Raw genomic sequence first — 15,049 nt, forward strand, 5'->3', positions numbered from 1 at the left:
CACCGGGGGGGGGGTCCCGGCCCCTCTCCCTCCGCCAGCCACCACTACTTCCGGCTCGGCACCGTGACGCAAGGGCGAGATGACGCCGCGGGGTCGCGTTCGACGTGACCTCGCACCCGGAAGCGAGGCGCGGCTGCCGGTGTCTAACCTCCCCCCCCGGTACCGTTCCCGTTCACCGTCATGTGAAGCGGCGGGACGGGTTCCTCCAGGTACGCGGGTGCTGCCGGCGGGAGGCCCCGGGGTCACCGGGAGTAGGCCCAGGCCCGCGTTCCCCCCGAGGGAGCCCGGTACCGGGAGGGACGGCTACCGGAGCCGGGGGGCGGCGGGCGGGCTAGGGGATCCCCGTTATCGGCGTCGGGTACGTGTGGGGCTGCCCCGGGAGCGAGCACGGCGGCGGGGAGCGGGAGGGTAGCTCCAGTACCGGCGGCATGGCAAGGCGGAGGGGACTCCGTTACCGGGGACGGGGAGGGGGGTAACTCCGTTACCGGTCCTGGGGGCGCGGGAAGCTCTCGACCCCCCGGCTGAGCCATCCTCCCGCGGTCCCGCAGGCGGCGATGGAGCCCACAGCCTCGCAGGTGTTCTGCGGACGGGTGCTGGGCATGGTCAACGCTGAGGACGTCAACGCCATCATCCTGGCCCAGAAAAACATGTGAGTCCCCGGGGGGGAACCGGCCCGCGGGGACCCCGGTACCGGGAACCTGCCGGGATCTTTGCCGAGCTCTGTCCGCTTCCCCCGCGTAGGTTGGATCGATTTGAGAAGACGAATGAGATGCTGCTCAACTTCAACAACCTCTCCAGCGTCCGCATGCAGCAGATGAACGAGCGTTTCCTCCACCACACCAAAACGCTGGTGGAAATGAAGAAGGATCTGGACAGCATCTTCCGGAGGATCCGGTGGGCAACGGGAATGGGAACGGGGATGGGAATGTCACTGCCGGCGGGGAGGGAGAGAGTGTGGAGAACGCAGGGTGGTTCATCGAGTTCTAGGTGGGCTGTGGGGGTGTTAAAGTGGGACATGAGTGGGAGCTCAGGGCGGTCTTGAACATAAAAATAGTTGGAGAGGGGAAAGCGTGCGGCCGAGTGATCCGTGGAGGCAGCAGGACAGGAACCGCTGAGACCGGAGCTTTAGGATTCCTCAGTTCTGCTCCAGCTGGGATGGGACGCGGCACTGCCACCACTCGAGACAGTTACAAAACTGCTGCACTCAGAGAAACGCCCCAGGGGGTGACGGGGAGGGAGCCCCTCGGATTCCTTTACGTTGTCCGTAAAGGCTGGAGAGCGGAGGGAGCTGGCTGGGCAGTTCAGCTCTGGATCTATCAGCTTCTCCGGGGACTTAGTTTGCTCTCTCCTCTCCTAGGACGCTGAAAGGGAAGCTGGCGAAGCAGTACCCGGAGGCTTTCAGCAGTGAGTGGTTCCTGCCAATGCACAGATTTTCCGTCGGGTTTTCTTCCCATGCGAAAAGTCCCTTTTCCTAAGAAAGCCCAAGGTAGCTCTCAGGAGTCGGGACAAGGCAACAACATATCCCGGCGTGCAGCAGTGCATGGCTGCTGCGCTAAAAGCCTGGAAAGCTTCTTGATTATATTAAATGCGGTCGCAAGAAAATGGCCGCTAATTTACCTGGTATCGTTTTTTTTATTGATTACTGCTACAAGCAGATGAAATCTAGAATTAGTAATTAGCAAATTGTTCTGCCGGGGCATCTCTCACAGCCGGTGCCGCGCCGGCAGTGCTTCGTCTCGTGCGGCCGCGGTGGCAAAACTAATATTTGCGTCTTCCCTTCCAGACATCCACGAATCTCCCATCCTAGAAGACGACGACGACTTTGACCCCATCCCAAAAAGCACGACAACCACCATTGCTACCTCTGAGCAGAGCACAGAGTCCTGCGACACCAGCCCTGACATCATCTCTCCCACAATGAGTCAGGATTTTGAGGATTTATCCCAAGGCCAGTACGATTTACCAGCCGTCAACGGACAGAGTCTCACAGACGAGGACATGGCCAACGACCTGGACTAGCCGCACGGGTCCTGCGCCACTGCCGCCCGCCCCCAGAGAACTTTCTATCCTGTATTTATATTGGTGTGTTTCTTTTTTCGGGAAGAGGGAAGCGATGGCTGAGTGAAGAAGGCTGCCCTTCTGCCTCTAAACTGCCACCGCTGTGTAAAACCCTGCAACTCGCCTCGGGGTAAATAAGTAAAACGTGGGTTTGAAACGCCTCTCGTCCTTCCTCATTTGTGTTGTCTGGAGAGCAGAAAAGCCCCTCACCTCCTTTGATGCGGGTTTTGGGGCAGAAGAGCCGGTTTGGGACACGGGTGTGTTTGTTTTTTGTTTTTTTCTTGCAGGATGTTGTCTTTGAGCCGGCGCTCCGGCTTTCCTACAGCTCTCTCCGTGCTGCTAATGCACTCCCCACCGCCTTTCCCGCCTGAGGGAAAAACCTCAGCCGGCTTTCCCTTGGGGTTCTCCCCTAGCCCCGTTTCACCCCTCAGCCCGGGGCTGCCTGTCAGCCGGTTCCCTCCCTGGCTCCTCACGTTGTCCCGGGGGGGGGAGCGACCTGGGCTTTTCCCGGCCTACTCCTGCCTGCCAGGGGGCCGGTCCCGGGGCCGTGGGGCCTGTCCCGACGCCGTGGGGTCGGTCCCGGGGCCTGGGCCCGTACCAGGCCCTACCGACACCCGGCCTGTGGTAACGGGAGGCGGTGGAAAGCTCTGGCGCATGCGCAGTGCGAGGTGCGCAAGGGGGGGAAGGGGCGGTGGCGATGACGCACCGGTTGTGACGTAGTGACGGGCGGGTTCCGGTTCCGCTTGTGTCTCCTTTTTTTTTTTCTTTTTTCCCTTCAGCAACGAGGCGGCGGGTGCGCGCGGTGCCGGGCCTGGATCCCGGGAAGAGGGGGGGCTGGATCCCGGGGAGGGGGCTGGAAAAGGGGTTTGGGAGTGGGAATGGGGGACCGGGAGCGGGAATGGCGGCGGCGGGGCCCTGTTTGAGGGGGTTTGGGGGTGGGGGGAAGGGCCACCGGGGCCTTCCCTCAGGGCCCGACCGGGGTTAACGAGGCCGCCGCTCTCCGTAGACGTGAACGGTGCCAAGATGCAGATTTTTGTCAAGACGCTGACGGGTAAAACCATCACCCTGGAGGTGGAGCCCAACGACACGATCGAGAACGTCAAGGCCAAGATCCAGGATAAGGAAGGTACCGGCGGGAACGGGGAGGCGGCGGGTGGGGAGGGGGAGGGTAGCAAGGCAGCCCCCGCCCCGCCGTTCTCTCCATCCTGATGGTTTCTCTCTCGCAGGGATCCCCCCTGACCAGCAGCGGCTGATCTTCGCGGGCAAGCAGCTGGAGGATGGCCGTACTCTCGCTGACTACAACATCCAGAAAGGTACGGATGCTGGGCTTGCGGGGTTGGATTTGTGGGGTTTTTTTGGGGGGGGGGTGTACTGGGACTGGTTTGGGGGGGTTTTGGGGGCGGGAAGAGAGGGTCCTGGCTGCTCCTTAGCAGTCCCTAGCCCCGCCATGATGTTTGTTTCTCCTTTCAGAGTCTACCCTGCACCTGGTGCTGCGCCTGCGGGGGGGCATCATCGAGCCCTCCCTCCGCCAGCTTGCCCAGAAGTACAACTGCGACAAAATGATCTGCCGCAAGTACGTCCCAGTCCCCCCTCGCCGTCCCCAACTACCCCCCCGGTGGTGTGGGGACCCTCCTCCCGGTCCCCTTTCCCGGGGAAACGGGGCTTTTGGTGACGTGTGCTGTCCCCCCCCCAGGTGCTACGCCCGCCTGCACCCCCGTGCTGTCAACTGCCGCAAGAAGAAGTGCGGACACACCAACAACCTCCGCCCCAAGAAGAAGGTCAAGTAGAGCAGGAGATGGCAGCCCTGCCTGCACCCCTGCCTGTACCCCTGCCTGCACCCTTCAATAAAGCATCACAGCGTTCACGCCGGTCCCATTTTGTTGCTTTTTTTTTCCCCAAAGGGGTGTGTTTTTTCAATAAAAGGAAGGGGGGGGGTGACCGAAGTGGTGGCGATGCCGGGCGGTTCCTGCAGGTGGCGGCGGAACCGCGCTCCGCCACCGCGCTCCGCCTCCGCGCCCCGCCGGGCCTGCGCGCACCGACCGGGGACCGGGACGGGGACGGGGCCGGGCCATGGTGAGCGGTACCGGGCACGGGGTTGGGGAGTGGGAAGGGTCCCCGGGACCGAGGGGTCGGGGCGGGGGGGGGCTAGAGCCGGTCCGGTTCGTGCACGCGTGGCCGGCGCGGTGGGGGGGGAGTCCCGGTGCCGGTCTGTATTGTGTGCACATGGCCGGGGGGGGGCCCGGTGCCGGTCCGGTTCGTGCACACCTGGCGGGGGGGGGGGGGCGTCCCGGGACGTGGGCATAGGGGTGGGGGGGGTCCCGGTGGCCGTCCGGTTCGTGCACACATGGCTGGGGCGGGGGGTCCCGGTGCCGGTCTGTATTGTGTGCGTATGGTGAGGGGGGGTCCTGGTGCGTAGGCAGCGGGGGGGGGGGGGTCCCAGTGCTGGACCGAGCTCAAGCACCGCGGCCAGGCTCAACCCCAGTTCCCCCAGAACTGGCACTGGTGTGGGGTGGGGGGAACTCAAGGCCCCAGCACCGGGGTGAGACCCCCCCACCCCGGGAGGTGCCGGCTCTGCCCAGAGCCCGTTAGCGGGAGCAGAGCCGCCCGGTGAAGCGTCGGGTGCCGTGCCGGTGGCACCGTCGTCCCACGCCGTCACCATCCCCTTGTCACCGGCAGACAGGCGAGGCCGTGAAGGTGCTGCTGCAGCGGCTGCAGGCGCTGCAGGGCGAGCGGGCCGAGGCGTACCGGCTCTTCGAGGAGTGAGTACCGGCACCGTGGGGACGGGCACCGATGGGGACGGGACCTGCCAGGGTGGGGGATCCCCAGCAAGGAACCGAATTCCGCCCGCCATCCTGATTTTTTTGCATCCTGATGGGAAGGGGCTGCCGGAACGGAGCAGCAGCCATCGGGGCGGTTGATGAGCTCCAGCTGGCAGGGGGACGCCCGCGCCGGACACCTGTATCCTATTTTAGCATCCGACAGGAGATGATGGGCTTCCCGGGATGCGGGCTTGCGAGTGAAAAGGAAGAAAAAGCCCAACGCTCCCCCCAGCTCCCCCCCGCAAAAAGAGCTGCCAAGCCCGTCCTGTGCGAGGGGTGCCTGGTGGTGGGGATTGGGAGCTGCCAAATCTGGGCAGGAAAACCCTCCTGGTGCATCCTGCGGCGGGGTGGCAAAGGGAGCTCAGCACCGGGACTGGGACCACGGGGTTCCACCATCCCAGTACCCCACAGGTGTGGTGACGGTGGCTTCCCCCCCAAAACCTGTCCCCAGGGGCCACCGGGCATACCTGAGCAGCGCACCCCACTATGATTTCCCACGTTACCGGCAGCTGGTGCACGAGATCACGCTGGCCTTCAACGGCATCTCCCGGGAGGTGCTGTGCATCGCCGGGCGCCTGCGGGACGAGCTCGCCCGCCCGGACCTGGCCCAGCACCTCGCCCATCTCCAGGAACGGGAACAGGAAAAGCTGCAGCTGGTGAGTATTGGGCTGGGGGGGGCGGGGTCCCCACCGCTGCCCAGAGCAGGGCTTGGGCTGCTTTTTGGGGGTGTCTCAGCTCCCGCCGTGTCCCCACCGCAGACGGCGCAGCTCCAGCTGGCTCGGCAGCAGGCGCAGGACCAGCCCGACATGGACGCCCATCAGCAGGAGGTGCGGGAGCTCAAGCACAAGTAAGTGGTGGTCCCGCTGCCCTCTCCTACCATTTTTGGGATGGCGGCAGCCCCCTCCAGGCTAAGAGCCCCTTCCCCGCGTTTCCCCTCCCTCCAGCCCAGGGGGGCCCACATGGTGCCTTCAAAAGCGCTTTCGGCCGCAGCCCCGGGGAGGGTTTGGCGATGCCGCGCGGCCGCGGTCCCCTCGGCCTCCCCGGGCTGAGTGTTTCATAAACAGCGCGGGGAAGGCAAGGCGGCCCAGATAATATGCTCCATATGGGCTTTATTTATAGTTTCCATCCGCTCTCGTAGGCTAATTAAAACCATTGAGGCAATCAGCGAAATTCTCCAGGACCTCAAGTACGATTCGGAAGAAGTCGAGTGATGGGTGTCCCCGTGGGAACGGCTGGAGGGGCCAGCCGGTGGAACGGGGGCCCCGCTCACACCCCCGGCCCCCACCCGCTCCCAGTGCAGCCCCCCAGGCGCCCGCGCCACCCCAACAAGGTGGGCGTCTTGCCCTTGACCCCTTTTCTTGAGCACAGGCTGGAAGGGGTGGAGAACCCCTCGCTGGGAAAAATGGGGTCCCCCAAAATCCTGAGCATTGCTCAGGCGTGGGGCTGGTTCCCCTCCCCGGCTCTGCCAGCTGCACTGGGGCTTTGCCCAAGCAAAACCGCAACCAACTGTGCCGAGGGGCTGCCTTGCTTTGACCCCCATCGAGACGGACACCGCCTTTGCTGCTGGCTGGAACCCTGCAGGCAGCAGCTTCCCCCCCCAAAAAAACCCCACCTCTCGGAGATCAGCTGTGCCCCCAGCCCCACAATGGCTCCAGTGCCCCACAAATGCCCTTTCTATGGTCATCCAAAATAAACCTGTCCCCATGGTTTGGTGTAAAGGACTTGTGTCGTGTCCCCCCCTCCAGTGCCCCCCCCTCCACCTTGGCTTGGGAGCCCGGGGATGGGGTGACGAGGGACACGGATCCCATTTGGCTGCCCGCTGCATCCCCGTCCCCGTGCGCTGCTGCCGCTCCGCTGACGCAGACCCCGGTGGGGTTTCAAGAGGTTTATTGGCATTAAGCTTAAATCTGTTCCTAATTGACTGAAATGGAACCAAAATAAGGCTGGTTTGAATCAAAATTGGAGCAGGCACTGGGCAAACCCCAGCAGCCTCAAACCAGCCCATGTGGCTTCCCAGGGCCAGACCCCCCCTCCCCGTGCGCTCGCACATGGGTCCCTGGGGAGAAAAACAGCCAAAATTGCTTCGGGGGTGGGGGGGGTGGGGGCTGTGTCGAGGGTGGGGGGACACACCCAGAAAGCCCCCGGTGCCCCTTTCATCCCAGAGGCTGCTCTGGCTGGCGGTTAAGGAGCAAAGCCTCCGCACCCCCCCCGGCCAAGCGAGGCTGGGGGGTCCCCTCGCTGCCGCGGGGTGCGAGCGGTGTGGCGGGGGGCCGCGGTCCCGCGGGGCCAGCGGCACGCGAGGGGCTCCCGGGGCTGGCCGAACCTGCCCCCCCCGCCTTATCCCATCCCGTTCCCCAGGGCTGCAGGGCCACGCTTCGCCCCGGCCGCCTTCCTGCTCCCCCCCGGCAGGGCCGGGGTGGGCGTGGGTGGTCCCGGGTGGGCGCCGGGCGCCCCGTGTCATCCTGCCGGCGCTCGGTCCCCCGGGGGCTACAACTTATCGCCGGGAAGAACCTGCGGAGAGGAGCAGAGCCCCGCGTCGCCGCCGGCCGCACATTCTGCGCTCGGTGTCACCCAGCATCCCTGGGGTCTCCCTGCATCCCCATCCCCACCCAGCCGGGGAAAAGAAGTGCAAAAAAAAAGGCTCCTTACCTACCTGGTTGCGTGTTTTGTGCGATTTCTGCAGCCACACGCGCCACTGGTCGTAGAGCTTGATGCCAAGGTTGGAGCAGCCGTAGGCGTGTTTCTTCACCCACCCGAAAAACTGCTTCAGCTCCCGCCGCAGCGTCGTGTTTTGCTCCCCCCCTTTGGGGTCGCAGCCCCCCGCCGCTCGCTCTGCGGGGACAAGGGGGTCAGCACCGCCGTGGAGAGGGGAACGTGGCTCAACCACCCCCCCTCCCCACCATCGTCACCGTGCCGTGAATAATAGTGGGCAAGAGGAAAACAAGCAGGGTTTTGCCTCCCAGCTGGGAAAACCGAGCTCTGAATTGGCTCCTTTGCAAGAAATCCAGGTGCCGGGCACGGAGGGGGGTAGGGCCCCCCCCGGCACATCCCGTGTGCGCAGGGCAGGGGGAGCGCGGCGGCGCCGGCATCCTCTCCCTGCCCGCCAAACGATGCCGGCCCGACGCCGGCGGTGCTCACCGCTGCGCGGGGTGGAGGCGGCGGTGGGGTTGCTCCAGTCGCTCCAGATGCCGGCTTTTTTGGAGCCGTAGATGCCGAAGGGATTACAGCGCACCTGGACAAAGTAGACGGTGCCGGGGCGGAGGCCGGCCAGACGGCAGGACGTCTGGTTGCCCACGTCGTCCACCACCTGGAGAAGGAAAAAGATGGCAGCGCCGGCACGGTCAAGCATCCCCCACCGTTCCCCACCGCCGGCGGGCGATCCCGACCCACCTTCCACTCCGAGCTGTCCTCCACCCGGTACTGGATCTGGTACTTGGCTTGGAAGAGGAAATCCTTGAGAGCCGGCGGGGAGCTCCAGCGCACGCTCAGCTGGTCCTCCAGGTCCCCCACCCGGCTGACGTGCACGTCCGACGGCGGGTCGGTGGTGACTGCGGGGACAGGCAGCGCCGCGGGGGTTAAGGAGCCGCAGATGCCAAAAAAAAACTCGGAGGAAACAGCCTAATTCGATTAGGAGCAATTCTGCTCACAGATCGCCCATTTCCTGCTGCCCAGTCCGCGTCCCCCCTCCCCGCCAACATCCCACCGTGTGAACCTGCCGCCCGCTTCCCCCCCCCCCGCCCCGCCATGAGGTCACCGGCGTGGCAGTGACATCATGACACCGTGGCGGCGACATCACGACACCGTTGCTCACCCACGTCGAGGATGTCCAACATGACGACGTCGGAGACGGCCACCCCCAGCCGGTTGGACGCCTCCACCCAGATCTCGTAGGGCGTGAAGAGGGCCAGGTCCTTGGGGATGTGGCAGGAGTAGGGTCCGGCCGTGTGGTACTCCTGGCACGTGTTGTCTCGGCCGTACCACCTGCGGGCAGGCGCTGAGTGCCGGTACCGGCACCGCCGGTTGCCACGGTCGAGCTGGGGATGCTCACCCATCCCCGGAGGAAACGGCCGTTCCCGGCGGGGACCGCGGCTTATTTATCTGCCATTCAACACCGCCGGCATCGCGCCGGCGAGGTGTTGGGTTACCGGCCCTGCAGCCGCTTCTCCTCACCCTCCTCCTCCCCGGCACGCACGGGGCATGGTGGCCTGCCAGCGCTCGCCGCGGCCGAGACCCGAGGAAACTCATCACACCGGGCACCATCCCCAAACAGGGGCCAGCCAGGAGGAATCAGGCTCCCCGTTCCCCGCCAGCCTTTAAATCCCACGCCGGCGTTTTTAAGAAAAACGGGAATTAAGGCGGGCACCCCACCTGAGCTTGTACTTGAGGGTGTAGTTGGTGTGCAGGAACGTCTCCCCTTCCGTCCCCGGCGCCCACTTGCAGGTGAGGTCCTTCATGTTTTTGGACCAGCAGGTGATGTTGACTGGTTTCTCTGGGGGTACTGGGAGAGAAGAAAAAACAAAACAAAACAAAGAAAAGAGACAGAGGGGGATGAAACGGCGCAGCGGCGAAACACAGCCCCCGGTCCCCAGGTTCCAGCCCCGTGGCTGCAAACGCGTTTGCTGGAGGGGTTTAAGCTCCTGCCTGCACCCGGCTCCGGAGCCGTTTTCTTTCAGCAACAGCAACCCAAAAAGCAAATCCAAGCTGTGTTCCCAGTTAAGCCTCTGTATTCCTAGGACGTAGCATCGTCCTTAAAATAGCCCGAGATAAAATCTTACGATTATTGATTCGGACAAGTGTAATTTTACGGAGGGTTTGCCAAAACAGCCTTTTTCTGCTGCGCGCTCCCGCGAGCCCGAGGCTGCGGCTGCGGGTCGGGGCACAAACCGCGGGGAGGTTAAAATCGAGCAACTACGAGCGACCCTTGCGAGCTCACGGCACGTTCTGGCAAGAAGCGGGGTGTCAATCCCCGCGGGGATCTCCAAATCCTCCCAAGGCTCCGCCGGGAGCCATGGCTCTCCCCACCGCAACGCTGCGACCCGGCCGGCAAGGACATCCCGGCACACGGCGCCGGCTCAAACCCGGCACGTGCAACCGCGCCGGCGCCGCCGACGTACGTCCAACGTAAAGGCAGGAGCCGGCCAAGATGCCGCCGTCTCTGCTGTGACACACCAGGTTGTCCCCCGACTGCTGCTTGGAGCCATTGAGGCGAGCGAGGGCCACGCTGAGCGTGGTGGGGCCGAGGGCGGCGTAGGAGGCGGCGGGCAGGCGCCGGCCGTTCAGGGTCCAGTACAGGTCCTCGGCTTTCAGGTGAAAGTCCGGGCTGACCGTGCACGTGGCGACCAGCGAGGAGCCGATTAGCAGGGTGGGGTCTTGGGGGGAAATCACTGCGGGGTCTGCAGCCGGAGAAACAAAAGAGGGGGGGGAAAAAAAAAAAAGTAATTTTTCTATAATTTTATACATATTTAAATGTATTTTATGTCTATTTTATATGTATTTAAATGTATTTTATGTCTATTTATATGTATTTAAATGAATTTTATGTCTATTTGTATGTATTTAAATGTATTTTATGTCTATTTTATATGTATTTAAATGTATTTTATATATTTATATCTAGTCTTCTATGTATTTATATATTTCATTTCTATTTCATGTATTTAAATCTACATTTATTTTTATATATTTAAATCTTTTCTATCTATTTTTAAATATTTAAATCTATTTTACATCCACTTACGTACTTTTTTAGATATATACATCTATTTATCACCGCACAGCCCCTCGCAGCAGCGCTCGCCCTCCTCCGAAGCAGAGGCAGGAGCACACGAGGCGCCGGGCTCGGCCGGGCTCTCCCCGCGAGCTCGGGGGCTCCTCGGCGAAGCCGGAGCGGGGAGATGGGGGGGGGGGGGTTCAAGCTGGGAAGCGCCGACAGCCTTTGGGGAGTTTGGAGCGTGAGGCTGGGGGGTCTTGGCGACGCTGTGGTTTTTCCAGGGCTGGGTGGGGGCTGGGTTGCGGCTTTGTAAATTTTTCACGACAAAAGGATTTCCAAAGCAGCTATGGAAAGTTATGGGGGTATTTTTTTTCCCCCCCTTTTTCCAATGACGCTGGCCGGCAGCCCCCCCTCGGAACATGCCGCCGAGGGCCAGGCAGCGCTTCCCGGCCAAGACCGGCACCGACCACCCGCCTAATCCCAACCATGTGCCGCCGGGCTCTGCCAAAACCCATCGCTCGCACCTCGGCACACGGTCCCTGCGCCACGACACCCCGAGGGGCCGCACCGGGAGCCGGCACGGGGAACCCCCCCGAGCGTGGTCCCCACCGGGGACCCCCTCCGTGATGGGAAAACCCCCCCACGCCGCTTTATTTCGAGACCCTGATGCCACGAGGCTTCAAAAAAAAAGGCTCCCCCCGAGCCCGCTCCGGGGTTTTCCGTGTCCATCAGCCTTATCGGCTCCATCCGCACGCGCCAGGCTAATATCCCAAATTACCTCCCGGAAAGTGCCACGACCTCCTCTCCCCTCCGACCTCCCTGGCTCCTATCGGCTTTCAGCGCCCGCCGGCCGCTCCAGCTCCCACCCCGGCGCAATTAATGCTCCAAAATCCTCGTTCCCCTGGAGATATCTTAATTAGCAGTGCCTCCCGTCGCTCAGGGGATGCCGTTGGGGTGGGTGTAAAAGCATCCGCGTGTAAAAGCATCCGGGACACGTTGGTGCCGGGTACCCCGGGGTACCCCGAGCATCCGTGGGTGATGGCACGAATCCATCCCACCCACCCCCAAAGCAAACCCTTCCCCGGGGGGGGGGAGTTCAGCCCCCAACTCTCCCCATCCTCCAGCGAGGCCTCCGAAAAAAAAAAAGCATCCCCCAGCTCTGCCAACAAGCCCACCCAGCACCGGCTCCTCCATTAGCCGAGCGCCGAGCTCCAACTCCGCCGATAACAGACCCGACGCTCCGGGCCCTAATTCTCCTAAATCTTAATCTAAACAGCACCAGAAACACACACGAGCGCCGTAAAACAGACACGTTTCCCGTGCTCCGAGCGGGACCCTCTAGAGGGGCCAATTTTTTTTATTCCCCCCCCCTGCAATTTTTTTTTTTTTCTCCTCCAAGCAGGATCCTCTAGAGGGGCCAATTTTGTAATTTTTTTTTTTTTTTCCCCTGCAATTTTTTTTTCCCTCTGCGCAGACACAGCGCCGAACATGTGTTTTAAAAGGGAAAAGTGTGAAGTTTTCAGATCGGAGAGGAAAGGGCCGGAGAGACGCAGGCAGCCTGTGGAATGTGCAAGTCGCAACGAAAATACCTGCTTGGGGTTTTTATGGCTTTCCTATTAAAAAAAAAATGCTGATCAGGTGCTAAGTAATGCTATAAAGTAAAACCACATTTCCAAGGTGTCGGGAACGTTTATGCTTTTCTTCCGAAGGGCCGGATTTAATTTTATTTTTATATCAGCGTTTTAAGGGGCTGGGAAAGAAAAGAAAAAAACCCTCTGATAAGTGTCGGAGATCACGCAGTTAAAAAAGATTTATTAAGACATGCAGGGGGGTAAAGAAAAATACAAATAATTACCCTGAAGAACAAAAGGAAATTTGGGCAGCCTTGAATTCTGCAAGAAAACTAAATGAAATATAGATATGCATATTTTGAGCTCTTCTAAAGCTCAAGCAATGAGGTTTGCAGGCAGATACAGCACCCGAAAACACTTTATCCCTCCTTGCCACTATCTTTTTTCCCTTTCTCTTCTCCAACTGGCATTTCTCATGCCCATCCCTCAGCTCGAGGAGGGATTTATAAAAAGCCCAGGCATTCCAGCGAGCGCGACCGAGCTGAACCGAGGGGAAACATTCGCTCTCTAAAAGGAGATTTGGCTTCGCCTTTCCCCAGCGCCGCACGTCGAGGGGCCGCAGGGCGAGCGCTCGCCCCGCTCGGCTGTGCCGAACCCCGACATGGGGGGGAAAATGGGGGTCTTGGGGGGGGGGTGAAACCAGCTGTGAGCGGCACCGGGCATCCTCTTACTGGGGTGAGCCGAAAGGTGCGGGGTCAGCCCCAAGGGGGGTCCGGCCACAGCCCCACGTTGTCCCCGGTGGGATTAACCCCTCCGGCCCCTGGGAAGGGCACCGGGGTGGGCACCGCTCCACGCCAAAACCCACCTCAACTCGGAGGCTCTCGTTAACGGCTCCTAAAGGGATTTTTGGAGCATTTTTCCTCCTCCCTCCGCTGCTTCTGCAATTCCTGCCCTAATTATTGCTGCGTGAGACTTCGCCGTTAACGACGCGTAGGGGTCAGGGGATACGAGACCCGGGTGACCGTGACCCCGTGGCATCGGCGGTGCCGGGGACGCGGGAGCTGCCGAGCGGTGGCTTTTCTTGGCGGGACCCGTTTGCGCGTCGGAGCGAACATCCATCGCCTTGAGAAATTCCCATCATAGGGAGGAAGCCAAACTTCCTGCTGCGGGGAACGGGATCTCGCCTCCCCTTCGCTCGGGCCGGAGGGAAAGCAACGAGGCGACGGGTGGGATGGAAGCTAATTTGGGTTTAGGGCTCTGTGGGGTAAAGGGGGGGGGGGCAGCTCTCCCATGTCCTGCGTGTGTGTCCCCCCCACCGTGGCAAGGGGGGACCCCAATCCCCGCGGGGCTGAGGCCGCCCACAGCTCAGCCCACAGGTGGCACCTCCTGGACCTGCCACCGCCGGGTGGGACCCCCAAGTGGGCAGCATTGTGGAGCCCCCCCAGGGGTATTTTTTTTTTTGGGGGGGGGGGGTCATTGTTCTCCGTGGGGGAGGGAGCTCCCTATTGTTCTGGGTGGGGAAAAGGGGATTCATTGTTCTCTGGGACGGGGGGGAGCACGGCTCTCGGGGGGGGGAAAGGGGGGGTCCCCCTTGTTTTTAGCAGGAGGAGGGGGGTCTTAGAGGCTCCGGGGGGGGGCAAAAGGGGGGTCACCGCTTTCGGGGTGGGAGGGGGTCGCATGGGGAAGGGGTTCGCTATTGTTCTCCGGCCGGAGGACAGGGGTTTCCATTGTCCTGGGTGGGGAACGGAGCCGCGTTGTTCTCCGGGAAGGGGGGGTCTGCACGGTGGGGGGGGGGGGGAGGGGGGAACTGACCCTTCTAGGGAAAGGGGGGGTCCCTCTTCTCCATGGGGAGAAGGGACACTCGCTGCTCCCAGGGGAAAAGGGGGGGGTGTCCCTGCTGCTTTCGGGGATGGGGGGGGGGGAACAAAAAAAGGTTCCTCTATTGTTCTCTGCGGGGAGAAGGGGGGTCCCGGCTGGGCTGCGGGGTCGAGGAGGGAGCGGGGGGATCCCCGCTGCCTGCCGGGGGGGGGGGGAAGGCGATTTAGGGAGGGGGGGGGATCCCTTACCCTGCACCGCACAGCCCCGAGGTGCGCCCGGCGCTGCCCCCGCCGCTGCCGGGACCGCTCCCGCATCCCGGGGGGGGGACACACACGACGACGACGGGACCCCCCCCCCCCCAACATACCCACGGACCGGCACCGCCCGGCCTGCAATGAACCGGGGAGCCCCCGGGGGGGTGTGTTTTTCTCCCCCCCCCCCCCCGTAACCCCCCCCCTTCCTCCCGGTGCCCACCTTACGGGAGCCTCCCGGTACTCACAAGCGAGGGGTTCGGCGTGGAGAAAACTCAGGCAAAGGAAAAAAAAGAGGAGAAGGAGAAGGGGGGGGGACAACAACAACGGCATGGCCGGCTCCGGTGCCCGTCGGTGCCCGGGGCGGCGGAGCGTACCGGCACGTCCGGGAAAGTCCCGAGCAAGTCTGAGCAAAAAAAAAAAACAACAAAAACCAAAAACCCGGTTACCAAAGCCCTAAATGCCGCCCTGGCCCCGCCCCGCCCGGTTCGGACCCGCCCCCGGGGGGGGCAGAAAGTCACCGGCCCCCCCGTCCCGTCCCGGGATCCCACCGTCCCGTTCCCGGTACCGAGCCCACTGATTCTGCCGTGCTCCGCCCGGTAAATGCCCGGTGTTGCCGTGGGATGCTGGATATCCCCCCCCGCGGTGTCCCGCTCCCCCCCCCCCCCGAGCCCCGCGGTAGGTGAGTAAGAGCCGCCGTCCCACGGGTGACTCATGCGTGGGCCCCCCCCGGACCCTCCCGTGCCCCCGGGGCGGCTCTCCCGGGGCTGCACACACAGCCAGGGCCCCCCTCCTCATCAAAAGTGGCTTTCCAAGACCAAA

The 15,049-nt window shown here is 62.5% G+C and overlaps 4 protein-coding genes across 7 annotated transcripts; 3 read left to right on the forward strand and 1 right to left on the reverse strand.

Annotated features, from left to right (window-relative positions):
• The first annotated feature begins 3 nt into the window (after positions 1-3).
• On the forward strand, positions 4-2,219 carry KXD1 (KxDL motif containing 1). The gene is made up of 5 exons (XM_069790409.1): positions 4-209; positions 549-649; positions 742-894; positions 1,358-1,404; positions 1,784-2,219. The coding sequence occupies exons 2-5, from the start codon at positions 555-557 to the stop codon at positions 2,017-2,019; spliced, it is 531 nt and encodes a 176-aa protein (XP_069646510.1). The 5' UTR covers positions 4-209; positions 549-554; the 3' UTR covers positions 2,020-2,219.
• Positions 2,220-2,735: 516 nt separating this feature from the next.
• Positions 2,736-3,922, forward strand: UBA52 (ubiquitin A-52 residue ribosomal protein fusion product 1). Its single transcript, XM_069790410.1, has 5 exons — positions 2,736-2,851; positions 3,065-3,184; positions 3,285-3,371; positions 3,529-3,631; positions 3,752-3,922. The coding sequence occupies exons 2-5, from the start codon at positions 3,082-3,084 to the stop codon at positions 3,843-3,845; spliced, it is 387 nt and encodes a 128-aa protein (XP_069646511.1). The 5' UTR covers positions 2,736-2,851; positions 3,065-3,081; the 3' UTR covers positions 3,846-3,922.
• A 140-nt stretch (positions 3,923-4,062) lies between these two features.
• Positions 4,063-6,595, forward strand: REX1BD (required for excision 1-B domain containing). Its single transcript, XM_069790415.1, has 5 exons — positions 4,063-4,131; positions 4,735-4,817; positions 5,329-5,533; positions 5,636-5,724; positions 6,016-6,595. Exons 1-5 carry the CDS (start codon positions 4,129-4,131, stop codon positions 6,086-6,088), a joined length of 453 nt encoding a protein of 150 aa, XP_069646516.1. The 5' UTR covers positions 4,063-4,128; the 3' UTR covers positions 6,089-6,595.
• Positions 6,596-6,747: 152 nt separating this feature from the next.
• CRLF1 (cytokine receptor like factor 1) lies at positions 6,748-14,840 on the reverse strand. 4 transcript variants are annotated; one of them, XM_069790414.1, is made up of 8 exons: positions 14,476-14,840; positions 9,992-10,270; positions 9,246-9,375; positions 8,689-8,858; positions 8,268-8,425; positions 8,016-8,184; positions 7,520-7,709; positions 6,748-7,388 (listed from the first exon to the last, which is right to left on the reverse strand). In XM_069790414.1, exons 1-8 carry the CDS (start codon positions 14,558-14,560, stop codon positions 7,031-7,033), a joined length of 1,539 nt encoding a protein of 512 aa, XP_069646515.1. In that variant the 5' UTR covers positions 14,561-14,840; the 3' UTR covers positions 6,748-7,030. The 4 variants fall into 4 exon arrangements, with proteins under 4 accessions (XP_069646515.1, XP_069646514.1, XP_069646512.1 ...); XM_069790413.1 differs by having other exon boundaries at positions 7,223-7,388; positions 7,531-7,709; positions 10,047-10,270; positions 14,451-14,830; XM_069790411.1 differs by having other exon boundaries at positions 7,223-7,388; positions 7,531-7,709; positions 14,476-14,809.
• Between the last annotated feature and the right edge of the window lie 209 nt (positions 14,841-15,049).

Source organism: Haliaeetus albicilla, chromosome 8 (assembly GCF_947461875.1).
Source record: "Haliaeetus albicilla chromosome 8, bHalAlb1.1, whole genome shotgun sequence".
In the NCBI taxonomy this organism is placed as follows: domain Eukaryota; kingdom Metazoa; phylum Chordata; class Aves; order Accipitriformes; family Accipitridae; genus Haliaeetus; species Haliaeetus albicilla.

Excerpts from the sequence above, each read along its gene's own strand:
- KXD1 (XM_069790409.1), top strand. The coding sequence starts at position 555 with ATGGAGCCCACAGCCTCGCAGGTGTTCTGCGGACGGGTGCTGGGCATG. Across the intron at positions 895-1,357 it reads AGCATCTTCCGGAGGATCCG|GACGCTGAAAGGGAAGCTGG; the intron begins GTGGGCAACGGG and ends CTCCTCTCCTAG. Across the intron at positions 1,405-1,783 it reads GTACCCGGAGGCTTTCAGCA|ACATCCACGAATCTCCCATC; the intron begins GTGAGTGGTTCC and ends CTTCCCTTCCAG.
- UBA52 (XM_069790410.1), top strand. The coding sequence starts at position 3,082 with ATGCAGATTTTTGTCAAGACGCTGACGGGTAAAACCATCACCCTGGAG. Across the intron at positions 3,185-3,284 it reads CAAGATCCAGGATAAGGAAG|GGATCCCCCCTGACCAGCAG; the intron begins GTACCGGCGGGA and ends TCTCTCTCGCAG. Across the intron at positions 3,372-3,528 it reads TGACTACAACATCCAGAAAG|AGTCTACCCTGCACCTGGTG; the intron begins GTACGGATGCTG and ends TTCTCCTTTCAG.
- REX1BD (XM_069790415.1), top strand. Across the intron at positions 5,534-5,635 it reads AACAGGAAAAGCTGCAGCTG|ACGGCGCAGCTCCAGCTGGC; the intron begins GTGAGTATTGGG and ends TCCCCACCGCAG. Across the intron at positions 5,725-6,015 it reads GTGCGGGAGCTCAAGCACAA|GCTAATTAAAACCATTGAGG; the intron begins GTAAGTGGTGGT and ends CCGCTCTCGTAG.
- CRLF1 (XM_069790414.1), bottom strand. The coding sequence starts at position 14,560 with ATGCCGTTGTTGTTGTCCCCCCCCCTTCTCCTTCTCCTCTTTTTTTTC. Across the intron at positions 10,271-14,475 it reads CCACGCCGAACCCCTCGCTT|ACCCCGCAGTGATTTCCCCC; the intron begins GTGAGTACCGGG and ends CTCCGGCTGCAG. Across the intron at positions 7,710-8,015 it reads CGCCTCCACCCCGCGCAGCG|AGCGAGCGGCGGGGGGCTGC; the intron begins GTGAGCACCGCC and ends TTGTCCCCGCAG.